Source organism: Sardina pilchardus, chromosome 8 (genome assembly GCF_963854185.1).
Source record: "Sardina pilchardus chromosome 8, fSarPil1.1, whole genome shotgun sequence".
In the NCBI taxonomy this organism is placed as follows: domain Eukaryota; kingdom Metazoa; phylum Chordata; class Actinopteri; order Clupeiformes; family Clupeidae; genus Sardina; species Sardina pilchardus.
Genome location: NC_085001.1, coordinates 29225454 through 29245453, shown reverse-complemented (window position 1 = coordinate 29245453; position 20000 = coordinate 29225454). Strand labels below are relative to the sequence as shown.

The 20000-nt window shown below is 48.5% G+C and overlaps 1 protein-coding gene across 1 annotated transcript in view; it reads right to left on the bottom strand.

The window, feature by feature from the left end:
• med27 (mediator complex subunit 27) overlaps positions 1-20000 on the bottom strand; it is an 87112-nt gene that overhangs the window by 41151 nt on the left and 25961 nt on the right. Inside the window, exon 3 of the mRNA XM_062543529.1 lies at positions 8140-8270. Within this exon, the coding sequence (XP_062399513.1) occupies positions 8140-8270 (131 nt within the window). The remainder of the gene's footprint in view (positions 1-8139; positions 8271-20000) is intronic.

Below are 20000 nucleotides of genomic sequence, written 5' to 3'. Positions count from 1 at the left end.
CAAGAAGTCATGAGTCAATGAACCTTTTCCAGAACCACTCTCAATTACACTGATAAAGTCTGCGTGCTAAATGCGTATGAATATGTACTGTAATGTAAAAAATAAATGTAACGTTAATGTAAACATGAATGCAATGTAAATACAAATGTGATGTAATACAAATGTAATGTAAATATACACGTACAGTAATCATCGGGCTGGACAATAACTCACTGCACCATTTGGGTAATGATCAAAGAATCCATCAATCCATCAAATACACTTGATGACAGACTGTAGCATACTGCATGTGTCCAGTATACTGTATGAGTGTATTCTGTATGTGTGCATGCATGTGGGTCTGTGTGCATGTTGTACATGATTACATATGTCTGTGTATGTGCATGAGGGAGGCTGTGTGTGTGTGTGTGAGAGAGAGTGTATAGGTGTGACTGTATAGACTGCATGCGTACATGAGGGTGTGGCCATGTATGTGTGTGCATGTGTGTGTGTGTGTGTGGCTGTGTGTGTGTGTGTGGACCAGGGTGGAACTCTGTGCACATGTGTGTGTGCATACACACACTCACACACACACACACACGCACAGCGGTCCTCCCTGGTGCCTGTCCTGGGAGATGTGCAGGCCGACCCCTTCTGACGTGAGTGGAGCCGCTCGACCTGACAGCGCCACTCTGCCACTCTGCATCTCCCTGACAAGGACATCAGCACCACGTCCTGCACACACACACACACACACACACACACACACACACACACACTGTGTCCTGGACATGAGCAGCACGTCCTGGGGTCTCCTCCGCTGACGCCGTCCGTCACGGGTCAACTCACTAACACTACACCAGCATGCTCCAATCCAAGGGCACCTTGGGCCCCCCACACACACACACACACACACACACACACACACACACACACACACACAGACAGATACATGCACAGACACACACATATACTCTCATACATAGACACATGCGTACGCGCACAAAAACACACATACACACACACTCACACACAAACATAAACACACAAGACACACACACAGACACACAGACACAGCTGCTAGAGGCTTTCCAGTCAGGGATCAAACAGGAAGGGCCAGCATTATAGCACTTGTACCGTAGTGCACAGTGCGCTGGTCTGCTGGTGTAGAACTTCAGCAGCACTTTACTGGCCAGATCAATACTAAAATACTAGATGAGCAGCAGTGCGCTAATAAGTGGGTAAAAGCAGAACAGCACAGCTCACATGGCTTAATCATTTGCTATTCACTTGCTCCCCAATAATAATCCACCATTTGCTGCTGTAATAAATGAATAAAACAAAAGGGGAGTTTATTTTGTCCGATCCTAGACGAGTATCCCAGCTCAAAGAGTCATTTTTCCGATTCCAGATGAGTATCCAAGACTTATTTTCCGATTCCAGACGGCCTGGGCCGAGCCACAATTCTGGCACACTGCCTGGGACACGTGAGCAGGTGCCAGTCATTTAATGAATTAAACTAAGTGCAATTAAAATGCAATTAAAATGGCATGCGAGAGTACTTAGGTGCATTTATATGCTCATTTAGACTGCTCGCTACTAATAAAACAGGCGGCGGTGGCTCAGGAGGTAGAGCAGTCGTCCAGCCGGTTGCCGGTTCGAGCCCAGCTCCTCCTCACCCTGATGGTGTGTGTGTGTGTGTGTGTGTGAATGGGTGAATGTGAGACATGAAAATGTAAAGCGTCTTTGGTGCTCAAAGGAGTCTAAAATGGCATTTAAATGCTCATTTACCATTTAAAACCAAGAAATATACAAAATATACACATGAAAGTGTACGTTGGTGCAAATATGGACCACATAACACAACATGTCCTCCGTAGCAGAGTGCAGACAGCTGTCTGTTCTGTCATGGTGTTGGCTGAGAAGATCTGCACTGGATGATGAGATTCAGCATGAACCCAGTTTTGGAGATTACTCATCACATATACTGCGTGTGTGAACACACCCTGGCCACACACACACACACACACACACACACACACACACTAATGCATGTGCACATATACACACATGCGCACATCCTGTACACACACACACACACACACACACACACACACACACACACATTTACATACATACACACACACACACACACACACACACACACACACACACACACACACACACACACACACACACACACACTCACACCCCTCGCTTGGATCGACAGAGGGCTACGCTGCATACATCAGAGGACAAGATGCTAATTGGCTATCTGCTATCTCCCAGGGTTCAGTGGGAGATCCGGCACGGGAGGACTGGAGCCTCCGCAGTTCACAGGGGTGAGACCGGCTCCATCCCTCCGGATACTGATCCGGGATGAGGAATGGAGCGAAACCATTTACAATTCCCGGGAATTGCACGAGTTCAGGGGCAGATTGCACTGCAGAGTCCAACACGCATTTCACATGTGAGTAAGTCGCTACATAATTTATGGCGTCTATTAAACATCCTGCGTGTCACGTCCTGTGCTGGACCTTTTTAAAAGACGGATCACAGACAAAATGATCTCATTCAGTTTCTGGCAGTAAAAAATCAAAACGTTACGTGACTGCTTGAAGGAGAACGATGATTTGATGAACACGAAAGGACCCAATTACAGCCGTGATCAGCCCAGAGGCCCCTGCTGGCCAATGCATCAGCAGGTACACTGGCTGCTTAACAGCGGAGCTACACCAGGCACGTAACTGAAGCGTTCCGTTCGCGACGCGTACGCTGCAGCAGTCAATAATCACTATAATCAATGGAAGTAGCTACACCAGACGCGTCAGTGGCACGTACAGTATAATCAATGGAAGTAGCTACACCAGACGCGTCAGTGGCACGTACAGTATAATCAATGGAAGTAGCTACACCAGACGCGTCAGTGGCACGTACAGTACATTCGAAAAAAAAGAGCAGTCCTCTAAAATGGATTTTACGCGTCGCCAACGGAAAACTTCAGTTACGCGCCTGGTGTAGCTCCCCTGTGAGGCCCCATCACATTGCACACAGCATTCGCTGCGCTCACCGCTAGGTGGCTCTCGGTTGAGGTAACGTTCTAACGATTTTTGTTGTGCTTAATGATGGGCTGCACGCAAAAGACCGTTGACTTACAGCGAGACGACCATGGTCAAAGTTCAACATATTTCAACTTCGACCGTGGCACGCGCAAGAGCAGCAAAAAGGCAAAATGACACTGCCGCTGCACTATGCTGAGTGACTTTTACATGATGTTGATAACCTTAGTAGCCTAGTAGATGTTTATAGGATGTTTATATAATGGCTATAACCTTAGTAGCTTAGGAAAGTTCTTTCCTTGCTGTGTGATGCTTATGCACAAGCCATACTAGGAAACAGCATAACACTGTGCTTGCTCAAAGCTTTACCCACAGTGCATATGATATGGCATAATGCATTACTGGCATTCGCTTTTGAATACTTCTTTCATTATAGATTCAAATTAAAAAATGTGGGTGATAAGGGGTGAGAGTCTCTCTGTTCCAAATGGTTCACAACCCCGCTATCTGCCTCCCCTCCCCATCCCCCTCCCCCTCCCCGTAGTCGGGAACCTGTCATGAAAAAAGAGAAGGCAACAAAAAAAGGTCATGTACTCGGCATCAGTCATGGTTCGTGCTTCCTGCCAAAAACTCCTGCCGAGGCTGGTAACGAACAGACAATCGGGGTTATCTCTCCCTTGGAGAGCGGTCGCTTCATAAGGCATGAAAACGCCCAGGCAGCGACAAGAGGATCAGATATGGAATCTTGCGTTTCCCAGAGCAAAGTACTGCCGATTCTCCCTAAATGAGGATATGGAATCTTGCGTTTCCCAGAGTAAAGTACTGGAGATTCTCCCTAAATGAGGATATGAGTCCTATACACTTCCCACAGTAAAGTACTGGAGATTCTTCCTAAATGAGGATATGAGTCCTATACACTTCCCAGAGTAAAGTACTGGACATTCTCCCCTCATGCACCTCACTAGCCAACACAAGCCTTTCGTAAATGAGCTCTAACCTGGCTCTGACCACTGCATGCTTTTGACCAACCTGCACTGCTTCCAGAATCAGAACCAGCTTTATGGGGCAGGTTTGCGTACACAAACAAGGAATTTGACTCCAGCTAATGCACCGCACGTGCAACACACTGCGTGCACAAGACACTGTGTGCACTTTTGAATTGGCCTGTGTGAGATCCCGTTCTCTAACAGGGCTCCTCAGTGTCACGGCGGACGGTAACTGGCTTGTCTACTGGATCAGGACTCCAGCGTGCCTGGCCACCGCAGGAGACCTCTGGGTGTCTCCATGTGTGTGTTTTCGGAGAGGATGGGGGAGCTGTGGTGTGGTGCGGTGCAGGGAGGTGGGGTGTGTGCGGTGTGGTGAAGTGGGTGTGTGTGTGTGTGGTGTGGTGGAGTGGGGTGGGGTGTGTGTGTGTGGTGTGGTGGAGTGGGGTGTGTGTGTGGTGGGGTGGGGTGTGTGTGTGTGGTGTGGTGCGGTGTGGTAGAGTGGGGTGTGTGTGTGTGTGTGGTGGGGTGGGGCGGTGTGTGTGTGGGGGGGTTGGAGTGGGGTGTGTGGTGTGGTAGGGTGGGGTGTGTGTTGCGGTGGAGGGGGGGTGTATGGCAGGGTGGAGTGAGGGAGACTAGTTTTTATTTTCCTGGGTTCAGCAATACATGGCGTTTCTGCACCAGCTCCAAGGGTAAAAAAGCTGGCAATGCAGTGTGTGTGTGTGTGTGTGTGTGTGTGTGTGTGTGTGTGTGTGTGTGTGTGTGCTCTTAAAAGCTAGCCCACATGAAGGTTGGGCTGCATAATTCATGGCCTGCTCCTTTTAGAAACGGCAAATTCATCAGGACAGCGAGCGACGTCCGACAGCGGAGACTCCAACCACCCCCACCCCCTCCACACACACACACACACACACACACACACACACACATCACCCCAACTCCCTCCACACACACAAACACACACACGTTCAACCCCTCACCTTGCGGTGCACCTCAGCACCCCCCGCCCCTGACAAACACACACAAACAAATACACACACATACACACACACACACACACAGACATGCACGCGCACACACACACACACACACACACACACACACACATACACACACACACATCCTCAAAAACAAACACAGAGACACACTCAGTCACAGACAGACAGACACACACACACACACACAGACAGACACACACACACTCCCCCACCCACGCTCAGAGCAGGGCCATTAGTGCTCCCTAAAGTCCTGTCAGAGCGGCAGGCCAGTCTGGAGCAGCCCCACTCAGAGGAGATGTGCCGTGACAGCTCCTGCTTATTATTACCATTATTGATATTTGCCTGTCAATCCCAGCCGGCCACGGCCGCCTCACGCACACACGCACACACACACGCACGCACGCAAACAAAACACACATGTACTGTACACACGCACACACACACACATGTACTGTACACACGCACGCACATGCACACACACACACACACACATGTACTGTACACACGCACGCACACACACATACACACACACGTACTGTACACACGCACGCACACACACATGCACACACACACACAAACATGTACACAAGAGTACAAAAGTACACAAGTACACACACGCACACACATACAGAACCACCCACTAGCGCCCCAGTCTCGCTCGCAGCTACAGGGTTCAGGACCGAGGGAGCACGCAGCCAAAATGGCACCCAAAACTCCAGCAGCAGATCTGACATTTTGGAGTGGAGGAGGTTTTTCCTCTTGCTGCAGAGAGGGGAGGTCAGCTGAGACACACACACACACACACACAAGTGTGTAGGGTGAGAGGGGGCTCCCATCCAAGGGCACTGGCTGCCATTTAGAAAGCTCACACCGGACCTGGCTGAAATCTCAACACACGCTTTGAGAGTTGCCTCTTTGTGTGCTTCCTAATAGGACTCTTTTCCTGACATACACGCAAAACAACACTCAATCTCCATATGCATGACGGCCTGTGCAGTGCGAAAGCGTGCATGACGTGCGCCTGTGTGTGTGTGTGTGTGTGTGTGTGTGGGGAACAAAGGCAGAAGAGAGCACACAGGACCGAACTGAGAGCAGTTTGAGAGCCACACCTCTGAGCACTTTGAGAAAGCCACGTTGATGACGACTACACACACACACACACACTCAACTGCCTGAGTGGGCCACTATGCCAGCTGGGGCCCCAGACCTCCATACCCCCCCTATCTCTCTCTCTCTTTCTCTCTCCTCCTCTTTTCCCTCTCTCTCTCTCTCTCTCTTTCTCTCTCCCCCTCTTTTCCCTCTCTCTCATCAATTCATATGTTCAGTTTCAATCAGCAGTATTAGCATGTCTGTAGGTACAGTACAGTGCTGAACAATACAACAGCACACTGAAACACAATATTGAGGGGGAAAAAAATAAAGAACTCCCTTCACTCTCTTCTCTCTCAACTCCTTTCACTCACTCTCACTCTTTTTTTCTCTCTCTCTATCCATCAACTCCTTCCTTTCTTTCTCTTTCTCTTCCTTTCTCTCTTTCCCTTTCTCTTTCTCTCTCTCTCTCCTCTTTCATCTCAGTCTCAGGCACTTGTCTCTGTCGTTCGGCAGACACACAAAAACACACTCCTGCGTCTCCCGTATCAAAGCGAGGGGACGAGCAGGCAGGCAGGCCCTTTTGTGGCCCCTGAGAGACAAAGAGTCATCTCACCGCTGTCACCATATGCAGGCCTGCGTCAAGTGGCTCCCCCTGCCCTGGGCTTTGATGACGAGTAGCTCACACACACACAGACGGGCAAACACACACACACGCGCATACACACTCACACACGAATGGAAGGGCCTTTAGATGAGCCACAGGAGAGGGAAGAAGACACAAGAGGAAGTGGGTAGGGTGAGAGGGGCACACATGAGCACACACACACACACACACACACACACACACACACACACACACACACACACACGTAGGGTGAGAGGGGGCAGGAGAGGGGGCAGGAACCATGGCAGGGGTAGATTCATATGAGGGAGAAGAAGAGGACCCACTGTCCTTTGAAGGAGAGAACTGCAGCGGAGCAACAAGAAACAAAAGCCTGCCATTCATGAGTCTTCTTGACGTCTCAGTCAAGCACACTGGTGAGTGAGTGGTCGGGAGAGGATCACTTCAAAAGGAAGCAACATGCACCGCACGCCGGCAATCTGAGTTCAATTCCTGCCCCGTGGTCCTTTCTGGATCCCACCCCAACTCTCTCTCTCGCATTCACTTCCTGTCTCTCTCTACTATCCTATCAGATTAAAGGCATAAAAGCCCCCCCCCCCCCCCCCCCCCGCCAAAAAAAAAAAGAAAGTACCATCTGGTAAATGCAGAAACGTGCTGCTGGGCTATAAAGAGGGAGGTGTTTGGAGAGGAGGGAAGTGGTTTGGGTAGATCTATAGAAATGCTGGATACATAGATGTTGAGATATTTTGGTAGATCCATAAAGATGCTTGAGAGATGTTGGGTTCATCTATAGACATTGTGAACATAGAAATGTTGAGTAGATCTACAGACATGTTGAGTTGATCTACAGACATGTTGAGTTCATCTCTAGAGATGTTGGTAAATGTAGAGAAAAACAGTGGGGGCATGTTGGGCAGATGTTTAGTGATGTTGGGGAAATGCACAGAGTTTTTGGGTACATCTATGGAAGTGTTCGGTACATCTATAAATATGTTGGGTAGGTGTTGGGTAAGTGCTGGGTATATCTGTAGAGATGTTGGGTAGGTGTTGGGTAAGTGCTGCGTACATCTATGGAGATGTTGGGTAGGTGTTGTGCAGGTGTTGGGTACATCTACAGTATGAATATGTTATGTAGGTGTTGGATACATCTATGAATATGTTTGGGTAAGTGTGGGATACATCTGTGGAGATGTTGGGTAGGTGTTGGATACATCTATGGAGGTGTTGGGTAGATGTTTGGTTTATCTGTTGAGATGTTTGGTAGGTGTTGGGTAGGTGTTGGGTACATCTGTTAAGATGTTGGGTAGATGCTGGGTACATCTATGGAGGTGTTGGGTAGGTGCTGGGTACATCTGTGGAGGTGTTGGGTAGGTGCTGGGTAGCTGGTGTGTAAATATTGGGCTTACTGTGGTGGCAGGACCAGAGCACTAGGCTGGACTTTGGGCCTCCTCTTGGCAGAAGGTCCCATCTGATTGGCTGAGCGCTTGAGTGACTGCTGGTTCAGCAGGCTGGAGGCCAATCCCGCGTGGTACTGCAGCTGTGAGAGGGAGGAGACATGGGAAGCGAACCAATCAGCAAGAGGACATAACTGCTAAAGACACATCATCAGACTAAATGAATGAAGGCATTAAAATACTTCCATTCAACACCATATTTTCCCCCTCACATTACATTAGCAAAGACTCTTGAGATCCATGCAAACATAAGTGCAAAAAAAGTAAACTTCAGACAATCAACATAGGCTACTTATCTATAGGCCAATTTAAGCATGCTTAAAAAAAAGCAGAAATGAATTCCAGGGAAAATGCAAACAATAATTACTGTATCAATGTGATTTTTTTTTTTTAAACAAAAACAACTTGACCACATACTGTACTGTATGACAACACCCAGTCCATCATATGGCATAGCCCTAAACAGTATGTGTGCTTATCTTCAATACAACTCAACAACACTAATGAATACTTTTTAATCCTCACACTCTACACCTGTTGTTGTTGTCAGCCCCTTTCTGTGCTTGGCATGAGATTACCGTCACCATACGACTGCGCCGCTAGCCTGCTACTAATGAGTGGTTGCCTAGCCACCAGCAACACCAGCCCAGGCTGCCAGAGTGCCCCTTTCACATGTGCCAACCAGAGTGAGCGCACCACTCCGCGGGCACAGAATAGCCAAGCACTTACAATACATTCACAATACATTTACATTGCATTCATAATACATTCACAATGCATTCAAAATACATTCACATTCATTAATTTAGTTGCCAAGAGTGCTTTTAATCCTGTGCACCTTGCTGTTCATGGCTGAGAATCAGGCTGCCAGCCCCTGACCATACATACCAAAAGCCTGGGCTATAACAGGCTACTGTAGTTGAATAGGTCCCTTCAGCACCTTGGACAGCTCCTGTGAAGGCTACAGTAGAGCAGGGTGCCTTGTGTCCTGACTGAGCTACCGTAATTTCCCAACTATTAGCCGGGGTCTCATACATTGATTTTGCAAAATTTCTTCAGTTATGAGGTTAATACACGGGGACAGTTAATTTGGCATCAATGTGGTTTTGCTTCTTTTAACTTGCATAAAATGCTGTCCAGCAGCTTATACACAATGCAGCAGGGTACTTACGGAGTGCTGGGGTATTTAGAGAGTTCTGGGGTATTTACAGGGTTCTGGGGTATTTACAAAGCCCTGATCCAGACGACAGACTGGAGGTGTGCTAATGTGACAGAGCTGGGATGTGACTAGCTGTGACTAGCCTGTGAATTAAGTGGAGTGACACCTTACACTGATTTCACACTGTGTGTGTGTGTGTGTGTGTGTGTGTGTATATATACTGTATGCGTGTGCGTGTGTGTCTGTGTGTGTGTTCTCATATTCTGAGCTGTACCACTTCTGAAATGTTTATCTTGTTAAAGTCCCTTCAGGGCAATTTAACTTTGAGTTCGATACAAAACAAATTAAAACAAAACAAACATTACAAAAAACAACAGAGTGTCTTTAGCGAGCCGCATGCATCTTTAAATGTCCCTGGCAGCCTCACAGCCCGATATGAGCGATGAAGTCATGCAGTCCGTGGGGTAATCTGGTGGGCTTTGTGCTTTAATGTTTGCCGAGCGCGAGCAGCGGTACTAAACTCTGTCAGCCAGAGCCGGACTTGGCTCAGTTTCCTCGATCCTCACCACCTCCTCCACACCCCCCCCCCCCCCCCCTCCTCTCGCCCCCTCAATCTCCCTCTCTCTCTCTCTCCCTCTCTCTCTCTCTCTCTCTCCCTCTCCCTCTCTCTCTCTCTCTCCCTCTCTCTCTCCTCTGCCCACACAGCCTCCCCCTCGCCGCCTGTCTCTCTCAGTCTCTCTCGTGGGTTTCATGACAAGTACGGCATCTCTCTCACACTTTGATGTAGCGGCGGCTGTGGCGGTGGCGGCGGTGGTGGTGGTGGCGGTATCAGTAGAGGCCTGTCGGCCGTACCGCTCCGCTACCGCTCCTCTCCTCTCCCCTCCGCACAGCGCCGCACCACGCCGAGACGGGCCACGCCACATGTGATGAAACCGCGTGAAAGACTCCGGGCTTCCCAGAATGCACAGGTGTCTCGCTCGCGCTCCCGTGTCACGCTGATGTCGGGGCGACGGCTGACGGATACCAGTTGGGTCTGGACCGGGCCATCTGTCAAGCCGCTATGCACCGAAAACCACACTGTATTTCATTACGGACGGGGAAAAAAGAGGTGATAGAGAGAGATGGGGAGAGGAGGAGAGGAGGAGAGGAGGAGAGATAGAGAGAGGGGGGTCAGAGAGAAGGATAGAGAGAGGCAGACTGGCAGAGAGAGAGATGAAAAGAGAGCGAGAGAGAGAAAGAGAGTGAGAGAGAGGGGCGCAGACAGGAAGATGGAGATGGGGAGAGGGAGAGGGAGGGAGAGATAGAGTAAGAGAGAGAGAAAGAGAGAAAGAGGGGGGGTCAGAGAGGGGCACAGACAGAAATATGAGGAGATGAAGAGGGAGAGAGAGAGAGAGCGAGAGAGAGAGAGCGAGAGAGAGCGAGAGAGAGAGAGAGAGAGAGAGAGAGAGAGAGAGAGAGAGACAGAAAGATGGAGAGATATAGAGAAATCCAACATGGAAAGCCTCCAGTCTTAAGTAGGTCTAAGCAGCTGGAAGCTTTGGACAGGGGGGATCCGGGGAGGAGTGAGATTTGATATAAATACATAAGCCAACAGCGGAGGCCCGCGGCGCTTAAACACACACACATGGCCGCACACACACACGGCCGCACACACACACACACACACACACACGGCCGCGCGCTGGACAGCGCTGCATATGGCGCGGCGAGCCCCTGAGCAGGTGCGGTCAGCGTCCGAGCGCGTTCCGTTCCCACAGGACGCAGGCCGGCCCCGCGGCACAGCAGCACGGAGGACGCAAATCAATAGTCCAGGGGTTCCTCAGGACACACACACACACACACACACACACACACACACACGGTTCCTCAGGTCACACGCAGCAGGAGGCGTCCGTCTGGGCTGTTTACACGTCGCCACGGTCACCGGACGCGTCAGGAAGCCAGCCAGCCTATCAACGACACCCCCCCCCTGCCCCCCGTCATCAGCATGCAGCGCGGCACGACACGCTGTACACACACACACACACACACACACACACACACGCACACACGCACACACGCACACACGCACACACGCACACACGCAGCCCTTAAATCAGAACTCACATCGTCCCTCGGCCCATTAATTGCTATTAAAATATTCCTCCTATTGAGCTAATTAGGCGGGGAGCGAGGCAAAGCGGCGCTGGAGCGGCGGCTAGCGCTAGCACGGCGCCGCCGCGCGCACAGCCGAGCCGAGCAGACGGACGGGCACTCCCCCCGTTTCATTTGGCTGACCAAAGCAGCTGTGTTAACGGGGAATTATTTTAATTAACCGAGCCGGCTTTCGGCGGCTAATGAGGCTAGTTTGTAAGGCCCAGATTGCACACGGAGCCGCGCGGCGGAGGCCCGGGGAGGCAGCGGCGGCAAAACAAGCTAATCAAGCGGGCCGGTAAATAATGGAAGAGCGGTCGCGCAGGAGCCGCTAGTCGGGAGCGCCGCTTTAAAAAGCCCACGGAATAGCTAATGAGACGAGCGCGCGTTAGGAAAACGCTGGATTTGTTGACCTATTCACTTAAGGTGAGTAAACAACAACATAGTGGCACCAATGAGATATATACACACATACACACACACACACACACACACACACACACACACACACACACACACACACACACACACACACGCACACGCACACGCACTCAAGAATGAGAATGAGAAAACATCTTCGGTTCAGCAAAAGGGGTTCTAGAGGTCAGTGTCTATGCATTCAAATAGCCTTGAGACAGCCTTGGCTATGAGTATGAGGAGCACCAGGGACATAATGGGATACAGCGGTCTGACTAGAGGGACCGGCCTGGCTTTCAGTATTCTGATCAGTCACTCTGACTAACGCACGCTCCTGGCTTTGAGTATCCATCTGTTTGTTCCTCAAGTGTGGATGCTGGGGGAGTACCAGGAACTGCCCACCGCTGCCTTAATTCAGAAAAAAGCTTCCAGCATTTGTTACTATAGGGAGCAGCATTCAGTACTATAGGGAGCAGCATTTCAGTACTATAGGGAGCAGCATTCAGTACTATAGGGAGCAGCATTCAGTACTATAGGGAGCAGCATTCAGTACTATAGGGAGAAGCATTTAGTACTATGGGAACAGCATTTAGTAATATACAGTAGGGAGAAGTATTCAATAATATACAGTAGGGAGCAGCATTCAGTACTATAGGGAGCAACATTCAGTACTACGGGGAGCAGCATTCACTACTGTAGACATCAGCAGTGGTATGCTACAACAAGGGTATGCTACAACATACACACATTCAATCGCATTCATATAGGTACACACACAACTACAGGGGGTCAAACATACAAAGCTGAGATGTACTCTAATCTAAACAAGTCTAAACCTACGCTATACAACCTATGGTTTAAGCCAATCTGGACTTAATAGCTCCAACAACTACCCTACATCACAGGGGCATTTAGCCGCGATGCTAACTGCCCCTCCCCTCATCAAAGGGAATGAGGAAACACTAGATGAGGCTACAACTACAGCTGTTGGTGTTCACGTGAGTACACGATGCGTGTCCTCAGCCCAACCCCATGCGTTCACGCTCTATAATGCATAACACGGCCTCCTCGAAAAACACACCCAAAGGAGTTCCATCGCCATCTTCACGCTAGCGATGCGCCATAATTATAACTTTTTTACTCGAGCTTAATGACCAGCTACAGACAGGCCACGCTATATTCAAAGGATTTTAGAGGGGGGGGAAAAGGGAAGAGAAAGATGGAGAGTGTACGTGTTCGTGTGTGTGTGTGTGTGTGTGTGTGTGTGTGTGAAACTATGAGAGGAATATTAAATGAGCGGCAGAACGGCGCGCTTTGATCCTCTGCCCGTTCCAACAGCAGCCGACAGATGTGATGAGGTGTGTATTTACTGCCTCCACGCCGGTGCTCCACCTCTGAGGAGGCTGGTGCTGCCTTAAGGGCAGACCGCGCTCAATTTGTACAAATCAAGACAGGTTGCTGCCGAGAAACGCCCAGAGACCAGCCAGAGACACGCTCATCATTTTTATCTCCAAACTAGCTGCCGAAAAAAACAAAAAACGAGGCGGAATCAGCACTGTTCCCCCCGCTTGTTTTTCGGAGGGAAAAAACAACAAGTAAACAAGTAAAATAAACAAAAACAAAAAAAAACGAGAGATCCCTCACAGGTGCAGGACTATACGCGGCCGTCATCGAGACGATCCGGGCCGTTCACGTCTGCGTGCGGAGCGCCGACGGTTTCCTGCAGAGCTCGGTAACGTCATTAAGGAAGCGAGCGCGTCTCGCAGGGGCTGAAATTCGAGACGCGTCCTTAAAATGATGAGGTCTGGCGGAGCGGCGTCTGAGCTGCCGATGAAACTCAACACTCGATTAAAAGCGCCATCTCTCATGGCTTCGGCAAAAACAAAATGTCGCCTCCGCGGCTGCCAGTGATCACTCACCGCCGCGTTGTGCGCTGATCAGAAGATGAGGGCCAAGGACGAGCGGCTAAAAAATGGACGCCTATGCTGCGGATCAAACCGACCCGAGAGCTTTGATTTGTGGGAAAATTTGCGAGGTGACCTTGTTTCCTTGCCGATTGCTCCCAGATTTGCATTAACGACTGCCCACACACTACAGTCAAGCAGACGAGACTTGCTTTTAAATACTCCACACCCATATCACAGCGCCCCCCCAACATACACACACACACACACACACACACACACACACACACACACACACACACACACACACACATACACACACACAGGCCTCAAGCAGCAACCTGCTGGTGGTAGTAGTAGGAAACTACCTGGTAGTTAGTAGCACAGTAGCATCAGTATCAGCTATCAACATCCAAGCTATCAACAAGTCCGATCATTATTCCCACTGATATCCTGTTTTCTATGGTCGTGCCTGGAAAGGTGGAAAGCTCTTGCTATAAAGATAGCATGACACCTTTGGCCTGAAACAAATTGCTTGTGTGTACTAACTCACTCAGCTCAACCCATCTAATTCTGATAGGATCATGTACGTGTGGCTGTGTGAGACCACTTATCGGTGCTCAGTGTGGAGTTTCGTATCGATGCAGTTCTAGTCGACTCTGTAGTCGTCGTAAGCAGTGTGGACTGGTTGTAAAGCATGTGGATGTGGCCAGGATAGAGCATGATTCTGATGCAGTTCTAGTGGACTCTGTAGTCGTCATAAGCAGTGTGGGCTGGCTGTACAGCATGCGGATGGCCAGGATAGAGCATGACTCTGATGCCGTTATAGTCGACTCTGTAGTCGTCGTAAGCAGTGTGGGCTGGCTGTAAAGCATGCGGATGTGGCCAGGATAGAGCATGACTCTGATGCTGATCTGGACTCCCTTATCGGTAATCAGCATGGAGGTTCACACCGATACAGTTTCAGATGCCTGTATAGTCGTCGTAAGCAGCGTGGACGGACTTTACGTCATGTATCTGCTGTTGACCTGGGCCAAATCCGGCCAGAATCTGGCTGAGATCCAGAATAGATCTAATTAGTGCATCAGCTGCTGTTTGGCAGAGCTCTCGCGTGATTGGCTGTTCGTCTCTGCAGTCGGACTCCCAGATGAATGCAGCAACACCCACAACGAACGTTCTCATCGAACATACAGATGCGGTCAACATAAATAACGGAGCGTGTCCGTCATACTTCTGACATTCCAAAGCACTTAAGCTAAGTGTGTTTCTGGATGGAGGGATGAGAGGAGACAGGAACAGGATGTCATCTGAGGAGAGAGAGAGAGAGAGAGAGAGAGAGAGAGAGAGAGAGAGAGAGAGAGAGGAAGAGGGAGAGAGAGAGAGGAAGAGGGAGAGAGAAGGAGAGGAAGAGGGAGAGAGAAGGAGAGAGAGAAGAGAAGGAGAGAGTGAAGGAGAGAGAGAGAGAAAGATGGTGAGAGAGAGAGGCAGGGAGAGAGAAAGGTAGAGAGAGAGAAGGAGAAGGAGAGAGAGAGACAGTGATGAAGAGATAGGGGCAAAGAAAGACAGAAAAAGTCAGAAAGTGTGTGTGAGAGAAACAGAGGAAGAAAAAGAAAAGAAAGAGATAGATGGAGTGTGTGTGTGTGTGTGTGTGTGTGTGTGTGTGTGTGTGTGTGTGTGTGTGTGTGTGAGAGAGAGCGTGTGGGCGGATGAGTGACAAGGGGGAAGGGGTAGCGGCGGCGCCAGCACAGTCACGGGGGTTAATTAATTTTTAAATATCATGCGAGGATGTGCAGGTCCGGGGTATTTTCCAGCCTGCTTTTCATAAATCAGGGTTATGGGCAACGCAAATGAGCTGGGACACAATCCTTGCAGGAAACTCATTTGGATTTAAACAAGTTTCTGCCAGCCCTGACTGAACGCGAAGACAGAAGAGGTGACGGAGCCGAGATGTTTTAATAACATCCTAAAGCTCCGACGACTGCCGCTGGAGCCGACGAGAGAGGAAGCTCTCCGCTTCTTATCGAGTTACTTTTCCTTACGATTAAGAAATGAGCCGTCGGTAGCGCGCCTTGAAAAACTACCTCCCCTGAAAGCAAACTTTACAATAAGCACCTGTAGTCGCAAATTTGATTAAAAAATATCTGTGGGGGGGGGGAACAAAAAAAAGAAGTTGACAAAGACTGCGAAATAATCCACAAACAAGCAAGCGACAGAGAGAAACAGACAGACAGACATAGAGAGAGAGAGAGAGAGAGAGAGAGAGAGAGAGAGAGAGAGAGAGACTAACAAGCACACACTGCCTGAGTCATCTTTGAGTATTTTGGTTGGGGCGGAACAGACATCACTGGCGCACGTCCAGAAGATTCGCCATGTTCAGAGAAACCGAACCAAACACTGACAATTAGAGAGCGGAGACATTCAAAGAGCCGCCCACACACACACACACACACACACACACACACACACACACACACACACACACACACACACACACACACACACACACACACACACACACACACACACACACACACACACACACACACACACACACACACACACACACACACACACACACACACACACACAGCTGCAGATGAGCACACAGCATTAAGGAAGGCAAACAGTGCAAGCGGCTTAGAACAGGATCCCTGCTGCACAGGCCTCTTTTAATGAGGAATTAGCCGGTTCCAGCAAACAAACACAAACACACACACACACACACACACACGCGAGCAAATGAGCGGGAGCGGCACCGTCCACTGCCCCTGACGCCTGCCTACTCGCCAACCTCGTTACTGTGGCACCTCACGACTAACACGGGCGCCGAGACGGCACAAGTTTCCACATCAAACATTTCCCTCCGAACAGAACAGCCCATTTTCAAAAGGTCGCCGTTTCTCATTCCTGTTGGTGTGTGTGGAGGTGGAAGTGGACAGACTGATATTTTTCTCAAACCCCCCACCCTACCCCCAACACACACACACACACACACACACACACACACACACACGCGGAGCTGAGCGGATCTGTGCGAGATTGACCAACCTATTAGTTGGCCGGGGCAGGCCAATCGCCGCGCGGCGCTCTCCATCATTAGCGGCGGGGCCGGGGCGTGTTGTGATGGCGACGGGCGCTCGTTCGCTCGTTCGCTCGCTGGCGCGTGGTCGTCGTCGTGGTGTGTGTGTGTGTGTGTGTGCGTGTGCGTGGCGAGCCGCTCTGATCTCGGCGCGGCCGCACGGGCCGGGGCACCCCCATTTGTCTGCGCTGACAGCTCCATTCAGGTCATGATTAAAGGCCGTTAGCGGCCCGCTCTGTGGCGGCCTGGCATCGCCACGGAAACCATTAGCCCCCACGACTCAGCCAACCATCACCCCCCCCCCACCCCCCCCCTCAACACTACATGAGCTTTTGATTAGTTTAAAAGTTAGACAACAGACAGAAGGGGGGCAAAACGACAGAAATGAGAGAGAACAAAAGACTCAAATAAGAAAGGAGGGAAAAAAAGACAGAAAACAGATGGCAAAAAGAAAGAAAAGAGACAAATGAAAGATGGAAGGCACGGAGTGACGGAATGAAAGATCTAAGACAGGAAGAAAGAACAGAGGGAACGAAACAGAGAGAGAGGGGCACTACGGCACTCTGTAATTACACACAATGCCATACTGTACTTACAGATTACATCACTAAAGCAAATGTCAAACCTAAGTCAGTGCATGTTGATCAAGTAAGAAAGCAGTTGATGTCCTGTATTTAGATTAAAATGTTAATAAAGTGCGAAAGTAAATCAATGTTGTGCATATGCTTAAAGCAGGGCTGTACACTGCGAGCACCTTGTCGCAAATGCGAGGAAATATATATTAGTGCTAATTGAAAATATGAAATGGGAGCACAGGTGCGAGTACTGAATTCAACCCTTTTATTCGCATTTTGCTCCTAAAAATCCACACCAAGTGGATCAAAGTATAGGCTAGTACAATTTCCGCGCATCTGTATACAAATTTCATAGTTGACAACTCTAATGCTCCTGGCTGGAAACTCACGCTTTCAGCATCAACCTCGCTGTCTCTCACACACGCAAGAAATGTCACTCCAAAACCATTCTTCTTTTTCTTCAATCTGTTCGTTACAGTTGGTGACTTTGTAGCGATTAGCCTACCGTTGAAACGGCAAACCATGATAAGAATGTTGACTATATAGCCTACAATTACCGTGTTCATTTCAAATATTATTATTATCACGGTTGATAAACACGGTGTGGAAACCGTGTTAGCTTCACCCCAGCCTGCATTTGACATAGGCCTGGTTGACTTCTATGAGAGAAATCCGACTGATTCTGTTGTCTAAATGATGGATTTAACCACGATTTGGTGTAGGCTACACCTGCTTTAAAAAGGCGGAACATTTTCATTGCAAATGTGTGCATCATATAGCCACTCTGCGTCTTTGTATGGAGGTTACAGTCACATTAATTCCATTCCACTAACGTTATCAGGAGGATACCGTAACGTTTTATTTTGAGCTCTGGTTGTAACTCATTGGATATAACAGATATAGCCTACCAAACTCCAAGACGAGTCATGGAAGAGTAAGTTAAGCACCCAGCCAATTAAACATGACCAAGGAAAAAGTGACAACTCACGATGCCATGCCATGGTAGGCTACCTAAATCATAGAAGTTAACGTTACTGGACAGTGGACACTCATCTTTTCTATTACACCAGAAATATTTGTCTTTACCTTTGTTTGTTTTTTGAACATTTAAGTTATTTAATGAAAACATGATGTATCCTTGAACTATGCTTGACTCTTTTCCTAAAACCGAAATGAAACCTAATTATGTTCACGTACATCTTAAAGTGACAGGCACTCAATTAGACCTACACACCACCCCTGTAATATCATTACAGTGTAATCAATATGAAGTATTCAGTTTACTGAATATTTTAAGCTATAAGTAATTATGCAGATCCTAAAATGCTATAAATTGATAACAAAATGTATACAAATTCTGAATTCAAAATATGAAATAGAAACAAGACAAGCCATTTTCTGTGTGTGTAGGGTTTGAGCAGAGACTATGATTGCCACTGCTGTGAATGATCTGTATCCTGCTTAAGGCAAGAAGGTTTTCAAGGAAATTTCAAAGTGCTCCTAATTTTTTTTCTGTGCTCCTAAACTTTTTCATTTAGGAGCACCTGTGCTCCTAGTGAAAAAGCTTAGCGTACAGCCCTGGGCTTATAAAGTGGGGAAGTAAATCGATGCCGTGTATTTGCATGTTTATAAAGTAGGGATGTATTGTGTAGTTACATGCTTTAAAGTGGGGAGGAAGTTGGATGTGGAATTGCACATTTATATTGTGGGGAGGTAGTGGACATTGTGTAATTACATGTTTATCATACAGTAAGGAAGTAGGTAATGTTTTGCAAGAAGATGTTTATAAAGTGGGAGATAGTTGACATTGTGTAATTACATGTTTATAAAGAAAGGAGGTAGTTGACATGGTGCAATTACATGTTTGTAAAGTAAGGAAGTAGTTGATATGTAATTACATATAAGGGAAGAAGTTGACATTGAGTAATTACAAATTTATAAAGTAAGGAGGTAGTTGACATGCAATTACATGTTATACATAAGTGGGTAGTTAATGTGTAATTACATGTTTATAAAGTAAGGAAATAGTTGATGTGTAATTACATGTTTATAAAGTGAGAGCTACCGCTAGTCCTGTAGATATAGCCCGTGTGCATGTGTGCCTATTAACCTGCAGTGCCACGGTAAGCGCCGCTGAGTGGTTTGAGGACTGAGCAGCTAAACTGGCTTTGAAGGCTCAGCTCGCTGTGTCCTGATGATTTATATATCGGCGACGGCAGCAGGAGAAGCGGTGTGCATGCTGAACGCACACTTTTAATCATGTCGCACCGCAGAGGCCAGTTCCACAGACACACACACACACACACACACACTTCATGTTCACACTTCAATTTGCTTCAAAGCCAATTAATCCGGTTTCAGTGCAAGATGCAATCGACAGCAATGCCTTTAAGAGAAATACGTGAAAAGCCTAATTATGAGGCCCATTTTTCATCAAGAAATGGGCTTTGGGATTCACCTCACCTAAAGAGTTTCTGAAATGGCCAGAACATGATAGACACTGGCCCAAGAGCCAGAAGGAGAGATTATTCCAAAGGCTGAGACTG